Here is a 16,165-nt window from a genome sequence, read left to right as displayed (position 1 = left end):
CCATTTTTTGATGGAAGTCCATGTATCTGCTACCCAATTTTTTATTTGAAATAGAAAGTTTGGAAATTGAAATCTTTACCTTATCATGAAACAAGGATTATGCAGGAGGGTCTGCAATGACATGTTTCCACATGTATTCTGTCTGTATAGGAGGAGGAGGCTACTTCTGTCCTCCTCCACAGTCAGCCTTGGGCACAGAGATAGGAAATCCGTGAATTTTGTGAATCTGTGTCCTCCCCCACTTCTACCACATGCTAAAAATTCTTTTAAAACATTCTTTAAACTAAATGTGCAGCATAGCTATTTCTCTAGACAAAAGATTTTGGAGCAAGGTTGTCGACTGATATTTAATGGAATGTATGAGTATATTAATTCCCATGTTAACACTAGGACTGCTCTGAAACTTTCAAATAAGTAGCACTCTTCTTAGTTGGATTTACAGAAGTATGTAGGCCAGAGCTACTATGTTTGTAACATTCATTTGTTTTTACAGGTGCAAGGGGCCGGGTCTTGAAGGCTGTCCAAATGGGTGAGTATTTCATTTGCTACAATTAATGGCAGAGCTGGAAAGAATGTGTGTGTGTGTGTGTGTGTGTGTGTGTGTGTGTGTGTGTGTTTACATTTCCACACTGGACACTGCAAGGCTGGGACTAGAGTCTTCAGGTGTGTACAGGGAAGTGACAGATTAGAGCAGGCTCAGAGCTATAAAAATGGCTTAAAGAACTGAGAAATATTGCTACTGGCACAATTCTTCAAAATGGTGTTCTGCCTATAATTTTTGTCAAGGTGATACCAGGGATCTGTTACTAAAGAATAAAAGGAGGGGATGGAAAAAGAAAGGATTAAGGGCAGAGAGAAATATGTTTAGGACTGATATAGTTAATTGTGTTACAGGAGACTCAGAGATGCAGAGGGTCTTTTCCAGCCCTGTGATCTGCACATCTCCAAATACTGTGTGCCCAGATGGATTCTCATTTGTCACACTCAGACTAGATCTTGTATCACACTGTTTGGCTTCATGATGTGCTCGAGGTCATGCAACAAACAGTCTTCTCTGACTGAGAGAGAGGGATTTAGTTTCTGGCCACAACGTCATGCTATGGCAAGATAAATTCAGTCTATAAGTATTGTTAAAAAGTGACTGCATTTAATAGTAATTCCTGGGGCAACTTAAAAAAATGCTGGGAAGAATCTCTTAAGTGCTTACCAAAAAACAACCTTGGAAAACAGGTTTTTCTTCTCAACTTAAATTTGCAATTACTCAGGCACTAATAAAGAGGCAGCAATCTGTGTGTACAGTGGGAATGGGATGCAATACCTGGTTTCAGACATTTGTACTTGTAAAGAAGACAGATGATCTGACATTCACTTAGAGCATGCTCCCCCCAATAATTCCCACTGTACATATTCAGCTGCATTGCTGGTATCACAGCTGTCTGTGCCTTTCTGAGAGGCCTTCTCTCCACATGCTTCGTGTCTCTGATCACACATGGGCTGCCCACAGCTGGCACACCTAGGGATGCTCACACACTTGGTGGGTTTGTTGGAAGGAGGAGAAATCCCTCACTTAAGCTATGAGGATCAGTTCCCATTGTGACTTTGGGGGAAGAATGAAGACTTGTAGTTCATGCCCAGATGGTAATTAAGCATCACTTTGAACAGATTACTGGATGAGGGACTTTAAAAATGCAGGTGCCCAAGCAATCTGACATGTCAGATAGGCTTATGTGTGTGTCCAGAGTCTGTGTTTGATTGAAACATAAGGCTCCCTGCGACATCTGTAGGGCTTCTTTAAAATCTAACACCTAAGATCCTTCTCCTCTTTCTGCACCCGCTCCTGTGCTGCAGCTCCAAGATCCCGTCTATCGCAGCCGGTGTTGTCGGAGGGCTCCTGTGCCTGGTGGTGGTGGGGCTGGGCATTGGCCTGTACCTGCGGCGGCGCCACATCGTCAGGAAGCGCACCCTGCGCCGGCTGCTGCAGGAGAGGGAGGTGAGCACTGCCTGCTCCCGGCCTCGGCTGGGCCCCTGGGTGTCCTCCGCCTCGTGCCAGGGTTAGAGCACCCTGCGTCTGTGCCCTGCATCCTTGTAACTCAGCAATCCCTCGGGATGAGAAACGAGGCGGTTGCCACGCTACTCAGGAAAGCAGCGGCATGCACCCAACACCTTCGCAATCTCAAATCTGATCTCTCTGCATGTAATTCGTGAAATGTTTAAGGGATTTGGATGTCTCGATCCCAAAGAAAGCCATTGAGATTGTCTGCTCAGAAAAAACTCCACATTCAGGTTGAGGTGCAATGTGTTTGCTGGTCCTTACTACCTTCCTGTGTAGACCTCCAGCCTCAAATCGTGTGTCCCTCCAGACAAGCCTTGAGGCTGCTCTGGCAGCTTGGCGTGCTTTTGAAAATTTTACCCCCTTGATCAGGTGCGTGCCTGATCCTGTGGAAAAACAGGAGAGGAGGGAAAGGAATTGAGGAAGTATTTGTGTCTTGTCTTTGGTTTGTTTTGAGCACAAAAAGCCCACAAAGCCTTCAAAGTGAAGGGTTCACCCTGTTGGTTATGAACAAGGTTTCTGCACTGCTTTTTTGTTCTTTGCATAGCTTTGTGTGCATTACAGCATCACCCTCTAGATACCTCATACACAGTAAAATTCCTAATCCTGGGCGGAAGCTGCTCCTGTGTGGTTAGCCCCTTCTCTTTCTAGTCTGGTTCTAGTAAATTAGCCAAATGTTTTTAACATTCTGCTAAAATCCGATTGCAGCTTCTTTCTCTACTTGCCAGCTTTGCAGAGTCAGTTGCTAATATTCTTAAAAAAAAAAAAAAAAAAAGTAAAAGACAAGCTGGCTTGTTTTTCATTGCACTGTGAAACTATATTTTACATACTACCGTATTCTGCAGTTGTGATAGTAGAGTTCAGTTTGTGCTCAGTTCATATTGTATCCTCTGGACTCCTCAAAATGAGGATATTTCATCACAACAGAGAGGCTGCTGGTCCTCTAAAATCAGATTGAATCTAGCTAAATATGGTTTTATTTGAAGAAAAAGCAAAAGGAAAAACACTAAGGAAAAAGCTGACTTATGCATCATAAAAGCATTAAATATATTTGGAGGGCACTACTACTGTTTGCAATAAGGTTGAGATAATATTTTGAAAAAAAATCAATAGGCAATTCAACATCCTTTTTTGTTTGAGTAAAGAATCACTTTCAGAGTTTCAATTGCTGCTTGTATAACACATGATTTGGGGGAACAACTAGTACCATGGGAATTTTGTCCTGTTAAACAAGAGCAGACATGAAAGAGTGCAGGTGATTCTTTCCCATTATTTTAAACATTTTAATAATTTATTCACAAGTTCAAAACAAAAATAATCTCCTTTAGCATCTGTGGTAATTATATTCTTTTTCATGCCATGTGTTTCAAGGCTTTGAAGTCATAGCCTCCATTTGAGAAGAGGCATTCCTTCATTCTCCTTCAAAATGGCAGTTGCCACTCTGTGCTTGATTTTTGGAGCGGAAAGCACCACTTTGAACAGATTAGTGGATGAGGGACCTAAAAATACAGGTGCAGGTATTTATTGGAGCAGGTATTTATTCCTACAAGTCAGAGCAGAGCTATCCTCCTGAAAACTCCACATGGAATCAAATGTTGATCATTTTAAAGGAAGGATTTATTTGCTTCCCCAAAGTGTTCAACTTTCCAGACCGTGTAACCATCTAACATCATCTTCTCTCTACACCAGCTTGTTGAACCACTGACACCCAGTGGGGAGGCACCAAACCAGGCTCATCTGAGAATTTTAAAGGAAACAGAATTTAAAAAGGTCAAAGTTTTAGGCTCTGGAGCTTTTGGCACTGTATATAAGGTAAGGTCATAGTTTTTCTATTCCCCTTTTCTTCCTGCTCCCTCCAGCAGAAACCACTCAAAGAAAGCAGGAACATGGAACTTTGATCATTGTGTGGATTTTTTTTTTAAACTAGATTTTATAGCATGTATCTATCCATTAAAGGGTAGAGAGATTACTCAATTGTCATTAGTTTTGTTAGAAATTGGTTAACAGGAGAAGGTTTACATAAAATGTTGCTAAAGTCATACTTTGCTGAACCTGGAGAACAAAGATCTTGACTTAAAAACTACCACAGTCAAATACACCCCACTATAAACATTAGAAGAAAAATAAACACACTCTGGTTAGTTCAGTGCAAAGCCATTTTTCTGTGTCATCTAGGATCTTATTTTGATAATTTTTAATCATTCTTTTATTAGAACTGATTCATATGTGTGAAAGTGCACACCTTCAGTTGTGTAGATTCACAAGTTATTTTTCTCTTGGTATTTGTTTATCCTCTGTGCTGCTTCATCAAGTTACACTTTTCTGTGCTACTCCTTTTATTCAGGGTATGTGTTTTAGGCTTTTTCATTAACTTTAGATTCCTGTATTTCTTTATAAAGCTCTATATTCTGAATCAGGCTTCCAGCTATGATTAGGAACTTCAGGGGCACAACAAGATGTGCACCTGCACTGCTGGGGATTTCAGCAGCATCTCCTCACAGTGCCACACTATTGACCTGCCTAAATGGCCTCCTGACACTTTAGATATAGAGCACTGCACCAGTGGGGCACAGACTTCCCTACCACTGCATGTATATGACTGGATTATTTATACAGTATAGGTGCCATCTGGTTTTAATGAGAAAATGCAAGTTATTTTCATCCCATGACTTAAAAATTGGAAGTGGCAAGGTTTTGCACATGCAGTTGCTGTGATGCTCTAATTAGTTAGATTTCCATCCACAAAAAATAGCTCTTTATGCATTTCCTGGGCTATTTGCACAGGCATAGTAATGAACATGTTTTTTCAAGAAAGTATGGTAGAGATGACTGAAAAATAAGTACCACCCCATTAACAGGAATTTGGTAATACCCACAAGACACATTTGTTGCATGTTTTTGTTGTCTGTCATGTCTTTCCATTGCTCAGAATATTTAAGTCTACTCAGAAGATGTAAAATATATATGTAACTGTAAGAATTAACCTGTTAGGTATGAGACTGAATAATTCTTTGTACTTCTTTTTTGGTAGGGACTTTGGATCCCAGAAGGAGAAAAGGTTAAAATTCCTGTTGCTATTAAAGAGTTGAGAGAGGCTACATCACCAAAAGCCAACAAGGAAATACTTGATGTGAGTTTTCATGTTTATTTTCTCAAGTTGTCAGTGGTCTGTGGATTTTCTTCTCTAACAACTAGAGGGGTTTCAGGAATTTGTGTGGGAAGAAATATTTTGCATCCTAAACTCAATTGTCCATCTAGAAGTTCTGCACTTTGCAGTCTGTGAAGTGCTTTAGGTCTCTCATGAACTCAATTGAAATACAGATTTTATACTCGTGGGGTAGTACCTAAGGAGTAGTTAGGACCATACATTTACAACTAATTCTTTTTTTTTTTTTTAAGCTGATATTTCAGGCCTTAAGCTGTAGCTTTCATTGTCATTATGGTGGTACAGCTAAGCCAAATAACAGCAGACCTAATGATTTATGAATACTGTGGATTGTCATAAACTAGTTGCTTGATTAAATAGAATTAAATTAACTATAAACTCAGAATAAAATTTAAAAATTCCAGCTGTCTGATTTCTCTGCCATAGAATGCAAGAAATTATCTCACCTTATAAAAGAAGCTTGGGATTTTTATTTTATTGTTTGGTTATATAGCTTCAGAAAACAGGAGAAAAGGCTATGGGACACTGATTTAGGAGTTCATAAATGGTTGAGTTTACAATGAGTGAGCCAAAGTCGTAAATACAAAGTTTTCTGAACCTGGAGTTTATGAAAATCTTAACTAGATCCAAAGCCATGGAACATACAGCACCAAGGATATATAAATTTGTGTACAAGGAAAGGAGACTGCTGAGTGAGGAGAAGTTCACTCAGAAGTTCAGTGTAACGTCAGATTTCCCATGCTGTGGTTCAGTCTTAAGCAACAAGAAGAGTATGTCTGTTTGTCTTTCTGTCCTGTCCCTATTACGTCCCAAATTGACCGGTTTGTCAGGAATCGATGTTGTTGTTAATCAAGCACACAGGTGCTTGATTCCCCCTTCAGCCGTGGGGAATATTGTGGAACTTTTTTTTCATTTTGGTAGGGACTGAATTTAGAAGGGTTTTTTATTTTAAGTCCAGTTTTGGCCAGTAAATGACACCTCAGGTAGGAAGGTTCATCTCAGATGGTTGAGGATCTTGACAAAAAGTCCATCCTTGTAGTGAGAAGTCTCAGGATAAACGCCTGTGAACAAACCACCACTTGTGCTACTGTCGATAATAAAGGTCACTGGATTTTTCAAATCACCCTGAATAAACAGTGTTATTCCAATACATTGCTCTGCTTCAACAGGTTGTGTGTTATGCACCATATGATTGATAGGTATATTGCAGCAGTGCAGAAGAATTGGTGGGCCATCTCCAAATCCATACAGGAAGCAACATCCATTTTGGTTTAAGTTTAGTTAGACTACAGACAAGTCTCAGCCCTTCCCCAGGTCCCTACCTATGTGGCCTTCATTCCTGCCCCTCATCTACCTGTGATCCTTCCCACTGGCATTCCCTGCATTGAGGAGCTAACAGAGATGCTGCTCAGCTGCCTGCCCTCAGTTCTGCCCCACAGTTTGCTCTTCACAGTGCTAAGGAGCATAACACAGTGTTCACAAAGGATGCTTTGGACTTAACTGCATTAAATTCCTGAAAGCATGTATCCTGGAGGAAGGGTTAGTCAACAAGCCTACAGTATTTCATCCTTCCTTCAGCAGATCAAGATCACTGGACAGGACAGTAGATTCAGGGACTATGTGTTCTTCAGTGGTATCAAAGTGCTTTCTCTTCTAAAAGAAATTTCTGTATCAAATCCCCACATTATCTTTTCCTTTGAATTAAGATGCTTAACAAAAACATCTTGCTTTTCCAGTCCTGTTAATTTTTAGATAATTTGGTTGGTGGAACTCTGTATTTCAGAACTAAATTTCAAAAAATACAAAACTAGTTAAAGAAGCCAGAGGGATGACTCCAAAAGCACTTTTCAAAACAGATTTTTGCTACACAACCAATTTTCCAAGGTCACTGGAACCTCAAAGATAATGATGTTTAATTAAAGATTATTTGTCTTACAGAATCACACTAGGTATAAAACAAGCACAGCAGCTTTAGCTCTTAAAATCCAGGCAAGCTCTGGCTGACTATTAGGGTAGGGTTAATTTAGAAGGTTGTTGTTAAATACCAAGCATACTTGGAGCAGGTCAGAGCGCACCCAAAGAGATTTCCAAGATAAACAGTTGAAACAAAGACCCACTTTAATGTCTTGGGCTACTTAGAGGGACCCACAACCACACAATAGCTCTGTTCTGCTTTCTTCAAGGAGGAGGCAGTGGCCTATTTTCCCTTGCAGTATCAAATGGAAGAGGCAGTGTCAACACTTGGATTCTCTCCGAAGGCTGTGTGGCCCAAACGCCCACCCTGCTCCTGCGGCGTCCCGGTGCTCAGCCCCCGGTCAGCCCCGCGTGGGCAGCGTGGCAGATGGGCAGCGAGAGCAGCTCCTACTCTGCAGTCTTTCCCCCCACCCTGCCCTGCCAGAATGAATACAATACGGATCTGAATCCCAGCAGGAAGCAAGGCATCCTTCATCATTACAATGGCTCAGTTTGGAAGCATAGGGAAATGAAGTTGTTTTGGTCTCTGCTTATGTCTGAGTATTGGATAACAAATTTCCAAGAATCTCTAACAAATGATGCCACAAATATATACAAACTGAATAGCAGATTGTGTTCCTGCTTTGTCTTTCCTTGAGCTAGCCCACACAAGCAGTGCTATCCATGGCAGAGGGCTGTTTTTCAATGGTGTGCCAACATATGCAGTAGGTTGAGGAGCTCTTACTAATTCTGGTGGAGGTCCTGTTTAACCTGTCTGCCTGGAGGCCATTTTCATTCTGAGGGCTCCAAGGATACAAAATGCAGAACTAGTACCTCAAAAGAGGCTGCATTACATCATGTTTTGCTGGCCCATTAAGCAACAACACAGAGGCCAGAAAGTATTGCTTAAGAAGTGGGGTTGCTTATTTCTTGAACGTCATTACCTTAATAACTTTGCTTAATAATAGTTCTTACCAGCTGTGGAGCTATGTGACACCTGTGGAATGTTTGCTAGATGATGACTAAAGTACTATTTTTTTAAGCTTTTAGAAAGAGCAGATTTGCTCTTTCCCTTGTGCTATCCATGTCTTCACTATGATTTTAGACTTTGGGGGACTGCTAGCCTGAATTGCCAAGAGGTGATTAGTTAGGTGTTACTCCAGATGCTGAATCAAGATGCTGACCTGCTCACTGAATGGAAAAGTTCCCATTCATTTCCCCTTGTGTTGCTTTTCAATCAAACAACTTTTAAAATATCTAAAAGTGACATACTGAAAATCAGACAAAAAGTTAATTAAAGAAACCAAGCAACTGCAGCTCTAATTTTTTTCCCCTGGAATCCATTCTTTGAGCTGGTACTTGACCATGGATTTGAGTATAAATACAGATCTCAAATTTCAATCTATAAGTAGTTCTTACACACAAAACCATGAGATCAGGAATTTTTACCCCATGGCCATATTAAATAATGTATTTGAACCAGCCTCTGAGGGGGTCTTTCCCTTCCCACAGAAGAACAAAAGAAGAGGAGGTATCTTGGGTGTTGTAGATAGGTACCTAAAGCTACACAGGGTGTACTCGTATTTGAAAAAAACAGTTTTTCACATATTTATGAAACTAAACCCCAAAATTCCAGTTGACTAAAAGGTCTGTGATCCTTGGGTTCCCACGTTCCAAGTACCTTCCTAGTATAATTTACATTGCTATATGAGTCTTAAACAGCTTTCCCAATTGAGGGCAGTATTTTCACCGTTATTACATAAAAACAAGTATTCAGGCTTCTAAAGCTGTGAACTGATCATTATATCTATTTGGTTTGACATTGAATGAAGAACAACATGGTCAAGAGGAACATGGTCTCTTAAAGAATGAGACTTTCAGTCACATTCTAGATGACAACTTTGACTTTCTGGGTTAGAACCAACCTTGACAGGGGAGCAGAATTCTCAAAAATACTGATTTCCAGACATTTTCATTAAAACATCTGTGGGGGAAAAAAGCCAGATGACACACGTTCATAAAATGTGTTGCCCTTGCAATTAGGTGCTCAAAATTATGACATCCCATCAGCTTCCAGTTGATGTTCAATTTATTAATTCCTCCTTGTCTGTAAGTTTTATTCTCCCAGGACTGTGTCCAATTTATTCTCCCAAACATTGTGTCCAATGTTTGCTTTGTGTACAGTAGTGAGACTGGCTTTTCTGTGGCATCTCAGTGCTGATTTGATGTTCAAAATCTGGACATTCCACTGAATGGAAAATAGTCAATCCACAGAGTGGGAAATATGTGTATTTTGTATGTAATATGAGACACAGTGTTTGCATATAGTATTTTAGCAACTTCTTGGATGACCAACTTATTTTAAACTGCTTCCAAATATTTGTGTCATGCCAAAAGGAGTGTTTCACATTTCTTTTTTTGCTTTTCTTCTCAGGAAGCTTATGTGATGGCTAGTGTTGACAATCCTCATGTGTGTCGCTTGTTGGGAATCTGCCTCACTTCAACTGTTCAGCTCATCACACAGCTGATGCCTTTTGGCTGTCTCCTGGATTACATCCGAGAGCACAAGGACAACATCGGCTCTCAGTATCTCCTCAACTGGTGTGTGCAGATTGCAAAGGTGAGCAGACCAAAACTCCAGATCATTTAAAACTCAGAAATCTGACAGCATGTAACTACCTGTCTGCAAATCTTTGTTTCACCACCTGGATCCTAGGCAGTAGCAGTTACCTTTTCTTGAACAATTTTCTATTTTCATGCTGATAAGCAAACACTAACTATTCTTCAAAATGCTTCTAGGCAGCTTAAAAAACCTAGACATTTATGTCCAAACCAAGCACCTGGTATTGAAAGGATAATGCTATGCAAATGTGATGCAGCACAGGCAGTAGGGAAGGCAGTAGAAGAATTTGTCAATTTCCATAGCAGAATGCTGCTTCCATCAGTGGATTTCTTCGGGCTATGTCACAGGACAGTGATGTTGAATACATCTTCTTGTGTGCCTAGGAGAGTTTAATGCTGAAATCTCCAAGGCCAGGGATCAGAGCTGCTGACTACTGAATATCAGCTCCATCTTTGCTCAGGCTGGCTTTCACCAAAAGGCATTCAGGCACCCCGGAGCTATTCTGTAATTCATAGGTGCTGAGCTGGGATCTGTAAGCTAACTGCAGTGGCCATAAAAGACTCATTATCACACCTGGTACTGTTTGCCAAAGAGCAGCAAAAGAACTGCAATACAGCCTCTAGTCCTTAGCAGCAATATGCTGTGTTTGGATGGTGGTTAGCTATTTGCAAGCTAGGAAGAACAATGCAAAACAGGCAAAAAAATAAGTGCAATTTGTTGGAGATTCGTCATATGAGATGGCAGTGTCCACACAGCATGGTTGCTTTAATGCTTTTTATTTCAGGAATGCCTGTGTGCAGGAAAACCACATACTTAAAAACTTATCGGTCCCTTGAGGCCTTGTGTACATGCCAGGCTTGCCCAGCTGTGGTTTGCTTTCAGGAAACATGCTGAGGACCTCAGAAATGTATCCACCAAATGTCTATAGAGCACATTTTTCATCTCAGTGTACTTTTTTTACATTGTGCTCCATAACAAGTGAAATCTAATTTATGTGTCCACCTGGGATGTGAGTTGCTTTTTTTTTTGTGACTATTTTGCTTTCTTGTTTAAAATCAATTACTTCTCTGTCGTGGTTTCAGTCTCTTTGGATGATGAACTGGAGGCTATATTTCCCTCCTCCTCCTTCTTCTCCTTGTTAATTTTTAAGGTGACAAAATGTATCCCCAAATGGGTCCTTGGGGCATTGCTTGCCTGAAAGGTTGCCATTCACAATTGTTTGCTTTCCTTTGATTTTTTTCATGGCGGTTCAACAATTGCCCATAGCAACTTCTACCCTCGCCAGTGATGCCTGACCTTCAACTTATTCCTTTGTGCTGCTCCACACTGAAGGTTTCCTCAAAGCACTCATCAGTCTTATGTACAGCTTTTTCCCACTGATGTGTCTAGTGTTACTACTCTGATAAAGTTATGCCAGATTTTTGAACATTCTCTGACTCTTTAAAAATTTACTTATGAGTGGAAAAAAAATGAAACAAATACATGTCTGGTAACTAACCAGCAGGAGGCAAGTTCCCTGGGAAGCTTATTTTTGTTACTGTTTTCACAGCTTTAAAATAGGTTTTCTTTGCATCTTTTATAAACATTATCTTTTCCTGAGGTATGGAGTCCTCTCTTCCAGGCAAGATGTTAAGACAGCATAAACGTTCCATGTGCAGAAACATTGTGAAGGAACTCTTTGAACACAAAGGTCTTATGCTTAGTGATGAAAAATGGATTAAACTCCAGGCCTGCACACAATTAAAGATTTGCTGAACTTTCTAAACTGGCAGTTCAACATTTTCAGTGTATGGTTATGCACGTGCACGAGTCTTTAGCCTTCAGTGCCCTAAACAGCTTAGTGTGACACTGATATTCTCCCTTTCAGTAGGTCTGAGTCTTATTAGCCTCTGCAGCAAGTCTATTTTAGCAGGACATTTTTTTGTCCTACTGGGGCTAGATTATGAAATTTATTTTTTTTAAGATAGTCTGTTTTCTGTCAGCAGCTTAGAAGTTTTTGTTCCAAGAGCTCTTCTTGCTAAAGATCTATTTGTGTGATTCAGTGCACGCTCGTAGTGGCACTGCGCCAGTTTGTTTGGGTGGTTTGTTTTGGCAACATTAGCAGTGCATGGATGAAGTTCTGCTGAGGGACTTGGAAGGAGGATTCGATGGTGGTCCAGCTTAGAAGTGGGCTTAGGAAGTGGGTGGAGGATAGAAGGCAATTATTCCCTCCAGTCCTCTGCCATCACATCAACATGATCATTTTGGTGCTTCATAAGTTAAAAGTAATTTTTTATCAATTCTCTTCCTAAAAATACAAGTGCATAAACCACCACCAGCAGAAATGCATGGAATGGGAATAATAGTGGGTTTTGGAAAAGATATTGCAGGAAACTTGGAAATCATTAACTTTTTGTTTCTATATAACAAAAGACTGGTGTTGAGGGAAAGGGGAGTAATCTCTGTGGTCAGAAATGCAGCTGTTAAATTTATGCTTTAGAAGTCAAATCAGCACAATTACTTATATTCTTCCTTGAGAGATAGTCATACCAAAAAACCACATATGCTATGGCAAAACCAGCCTAGTCATGGGAGGCAGTAAAACTGAAAGAACTTGCCTTTTTCAAAGAAGACTGGAAAATGGATGCAACTCTGAGTTCAGACTTAAAATGAATTATTTTGGTTTTCCCCCATTTTTACCTTCACAGTGGACTGCTTCATTGTTAGCAGGGAGAAGGCAGAGTACACTGCCTGTCATAAAACACAGTTTGAGCAACTTTGAGTAATTGTCTAAATACTCTCTGTAGGGTTGGAGTGTGTACGTAATGGTAGGGGATAGTTAAACTCTGTACTGTGCTGTCCTGAACTCATTGGGTTTGCACAAATGCAGCCAAAAGAAGGCCTCGTGCCTTTATTTGTAAGTTCCATCCTGATTTTGTATTTCTTGAACTAAGTCCCAAAGGATCCAGATGCCCTGCTACTATCTACTCTACCCACTACTGTGTCTTTTTCCTTCATCACTCCACCAGTGCCTGGACCCATAAGAAGCCTCCTGGAGAGTAATAGTAAAAATCAATAATATTACAATAGTAACACTCATCCTCACCCTGCAGTAAACATCATGTAAATAGAGAGTGCAGGTGGGATAACTTAACCACGAATTTATGGTGGTGTCTGTAGTTACCACAAAGCAGGAGATTTGGTGACTTGTCTGTCCGAGCTCCAAGTGCACGAGACCTGACCAGCATTGTGTTACATTGCAGGGAATGAACTATCTGGAGGAACGGCGCCTGGTGCACCGTGACCTTGCTGCCAGGAACGTCCTTGTTAAGACTCCTCAACATGTGAAAATCACGGACTTTGGGCTGGCAAAGCTGCTTGGTGCAGACGAGAAGGAGTATCATGCTGAGGGAGGCAAGGTAAAGCACACTGCAGAATGAACTACTGCGCATCTGCTGGTGTCTGTGCTTGCACACAAGCCTCAAACAAAGGGAGGGAAAAAGAGAGTGTTTTTCCAAGCTCTCAGCTGCCATCTCAGCGTGCTGCCTTTGAAGCCTGTGGAAGTCCTCTGAAATCAGCCAAAGCAGCATTAGGCCAGTGGGGCTGCAGAGGGAGCAGAGGTAGCAGAGCAGCAAATGCTTTTGAAATTCCCACCCAGAATGTCTGGGAAAATTCATCAGTGTAGCCAACACCAATAAGACTGTGCAGTTTATAAAGAGAAAGGGAATGTTGTATATTTATAGCAGAAGAAAGACCTGTCAGACTTGGTTCAACATGCTTTTGTGCTGTACTGCGTGCTGATGGAGAGAATGTGTCCTGCTGAGAAATTAAAGAGAAGCTGCTTGCAAATATTGCAGAGGCCATAAATAGAAACCATATGAGTGTAAATCAGTCATGTGGCCTAGGACTGGATTTGTGTCCTGTTTCGATAGATGGCTAAAAAGTAGTTATTTGACTGTTAAAAACATTGTAAAACTGTTTAGTAAGAGATATTTCTGATACACCTAGTATTCCATATGTTTCCAGGTTCTTCATAATCTATGAAAATAATATAGGGGAACTTACAAGTTTCCTGTTCTACTATTCAGATAGTTCTGTTCACTGTTTTTGGGTTTTTTCCTTCTGCAGCCAAACTATTGATTTACACACCACCTGGTGGTAAATATCCCTGGTAAATTTTGCGTCAGCTTCTTAAGGATTCTTTGTGAATTTTCCTAGGTTCCTATTAAATGGATGGCATTGGAGTCAATTTTACATCGGATTTACACTCATCAAAGTGATGTCTGGAGTTATGGTGAGTTTAAAAGCAGTTACAATTATGGCAGATGTGTTGGAAAATTTCACAATTTGCTGGTGACTCTATACTGGCCTTTTTACTTTGTATTGTGAGAAGAACAAGAGATCAACTATATAAACACAGTGCCCAAATCACCTATTAAGCAAGGCAAAATCCCCAGGAAACTGCATGTGAGTGGAGAGTAAGATGTTTCACAGAATATGCTTTGGGTAATGAGCCCTCCCCTGAAAGGAGCCACAGGTAGGAGACTCTGAATTTGCTGAAGTTCTGTTAAAGTATTTCTTCATCAGCTTCACATGAAATATAATGGAGTTGGCAATAGAGATGGATAACTGGAGGACTTAAAATCACTGGCCAGGTTATCAGTTGGTGTCAATCAGTGTAACTCTGCTGAAGCCAAAAATGCTTATGCTATCCTGGTACTGAGAGGACGATGCTAGAAAGGAAGCAGTGTGATAACCTCCTTGGAGAATTTATTTTGTATTTGGTATCATTTATAAAGCTAGCTTGAAAGAAAGGAGCAGAAAGGAAACTTTTCAAAGCAACCTATTGCAAAATTTCCCCCCCACGGGCTCTTATATTCTTGGCAAATATTTAATGCAGATGGTCAGATCCTATGTCCTTTTTGAAACAGTACAGCCTCTGGTCTTCTTAATCCATTCACGTATCTTGGCATCCAAAATCTTGTTTTGTATCCTAAGCTACTGGACAATCACAACAGCTACATCACAAGAGTCCATGGTATGTCAGCAAATGACACTTACGCAGCTGGTTTATGTGTCTTTCAAAAACTGCTTTTGCTCGTCTCCCGAGAGATTGTTTTAAAACAAAAAGAGAACTTCCATTTTTAAAACCGCTTGCTGTGTTGGAGTTGAGAGACAGTAACCTGCATTTCCTTTCTGTGGGGCCAGGAAGTTTGTAGAATGTTTAACACTAATATATTAGCTGAGATTAAAAAAAAAAAAAAAAAAAAAAAAGGAAGAAAGCAAAACCTTAAATGGAAGCAGGATGATTTCAAAGTGTTATATTAATCTCTCCATAAAGTCATGGCAGAAAATGGTTTCTGCAGTTGGAGTTCTGGCAAAACAGTGTGTCCAGGGGACCCCTCTCTGCTCGCCACCTCTCCACACCCAGGCCAAGCAGTCCAGCTCCAGGCAGTCTCTTTCATGATCTTCTCTTCCCACCCTGCAGGTGTGACAGTTTGGGAGCTGATGACATTTGGCTCCAAGCCGTATGAAGGGATTCCTGCCAGTGAGATCTCCTCTGTCCTGGAGAAGGGCGAGCGTTTGCCACAGCCCCCCATCTGTACCATCGACGTGTACATGATCATGGTCAAATGTGAGTTCACACCTGGGGTTGTGGCTGCTCATCTAAGTTTAATAAGTAACTCAGTTGCATTTTGTGCTGTGTTCCTGGTAATGGCACAGAAACAGGGTTGTGTGAAAAGGGTGGTGATACCAGAGTATGTTCCCACACCTGGAGCTTCACCTAGGAGCACAGGATGATGCGGCTTTGTGAGTCGCTCATTCAACCAGCTAATGCTTTTTTCACCATTCACATCACTGACTGATATTGTCAATTATTTTAAACTGATATGGTCAGCTAATGCTTTTTTCACCATTCACATCACTGACTGATATTGTCAATTATTTTAAACTGATATGGTCAGGCACTATAAATTAGCATGACACCAACCACTTTTCCTGATACTCTGCTTTTGTATGTCTGGAAATAAAATCAACACTGCCTTCTCCTCCAAGCTCCCCCTCAGTTCAGTAATGTGCCTCCCACTGTAAGCACACAGGTGGATTATTACTAAAGGACTGTCGTGAGTGCAGGCACAATCAAAATGTTAGCTACATATGAGGATTCAGAGTTCCTTTTCAAATTTCTTCCTCATTTTTGGCTGGTCCCTTTTTGACATGCAGCTGTTGCAGTATAGTAGCTCAAGAGCAGAGGGTTTCTGAAGCACTTTTTGGCTGGTTTAGGGCATGTCAAAGGGCTTCTGAACCTCAAACCCCCTTTCCATCTATATAATCTACTAAATGTCAGATTACTACCTGGCTTCCTGCACATCTCTAGGCCATGACTGCCACA

At 40.8% G+C, this 16,165-nt stretch overlaps 1 protein-coding gene across 3 annotated transcripts in view; it reads left to right on the top strand.

The window, feature by feature from the left end:
- Positions 1-16,165, top strand: part of EGFR (epidermal growth factor receptor) — a 157,536-nt gene that overhangs the window by 130,150 nt on the left and 11,221 nt on the right. For all 3 annotated transcript variants that reach the window (XM_021531481.2, XM_021531480.2, XM_021531482.2), the window contains exons 16-23: positions 494-529; positions 1,849-1,990; positions 3,740-3,862; positions 5,082-5,180; positions 9,604-9,789; positions 13,035-13,190; positions 13,990-14,065; positions 15,260-15,406. In XM_021531481.2, coding sequence (XP_021387156.1) covers positions 494-529; positions 1,849-1,990; positions 3,740-3,862; positions 5,082-5,180; positions 9,604-9,789; positions 13,035-13,190; positions 13,990-14,065; positions 15,260-15,406 — 965 coding nt within the window. The remainder of the gene's footprint in view (positions 1-493; positions 530-1,848; positions 1,991-3,739; positions 3,863-5,081; positions 5,181-9,603; positions 9,790-13,034; positions 13,191-13,989; positions 14,066-15,259; positions 15,407-16,165) is intronic.

This window comes from Lonchura striata, chromosome 1 (genome assembly GCF_046129695.1).
Source record: "Lonchura striata isolate bLonStr1 chromosome 1, bLonStr1.mat, whole genome shotgun sequence".
Lineage (NCBI taxonomy): Eukaryota > Metazoa > Chordata > Aves > Passeriformes > Estrildidae > Lonchura > Lonchura striata.
This window is presented reverse-complemented; position numbering and strand designations above follow the sequence as displayed.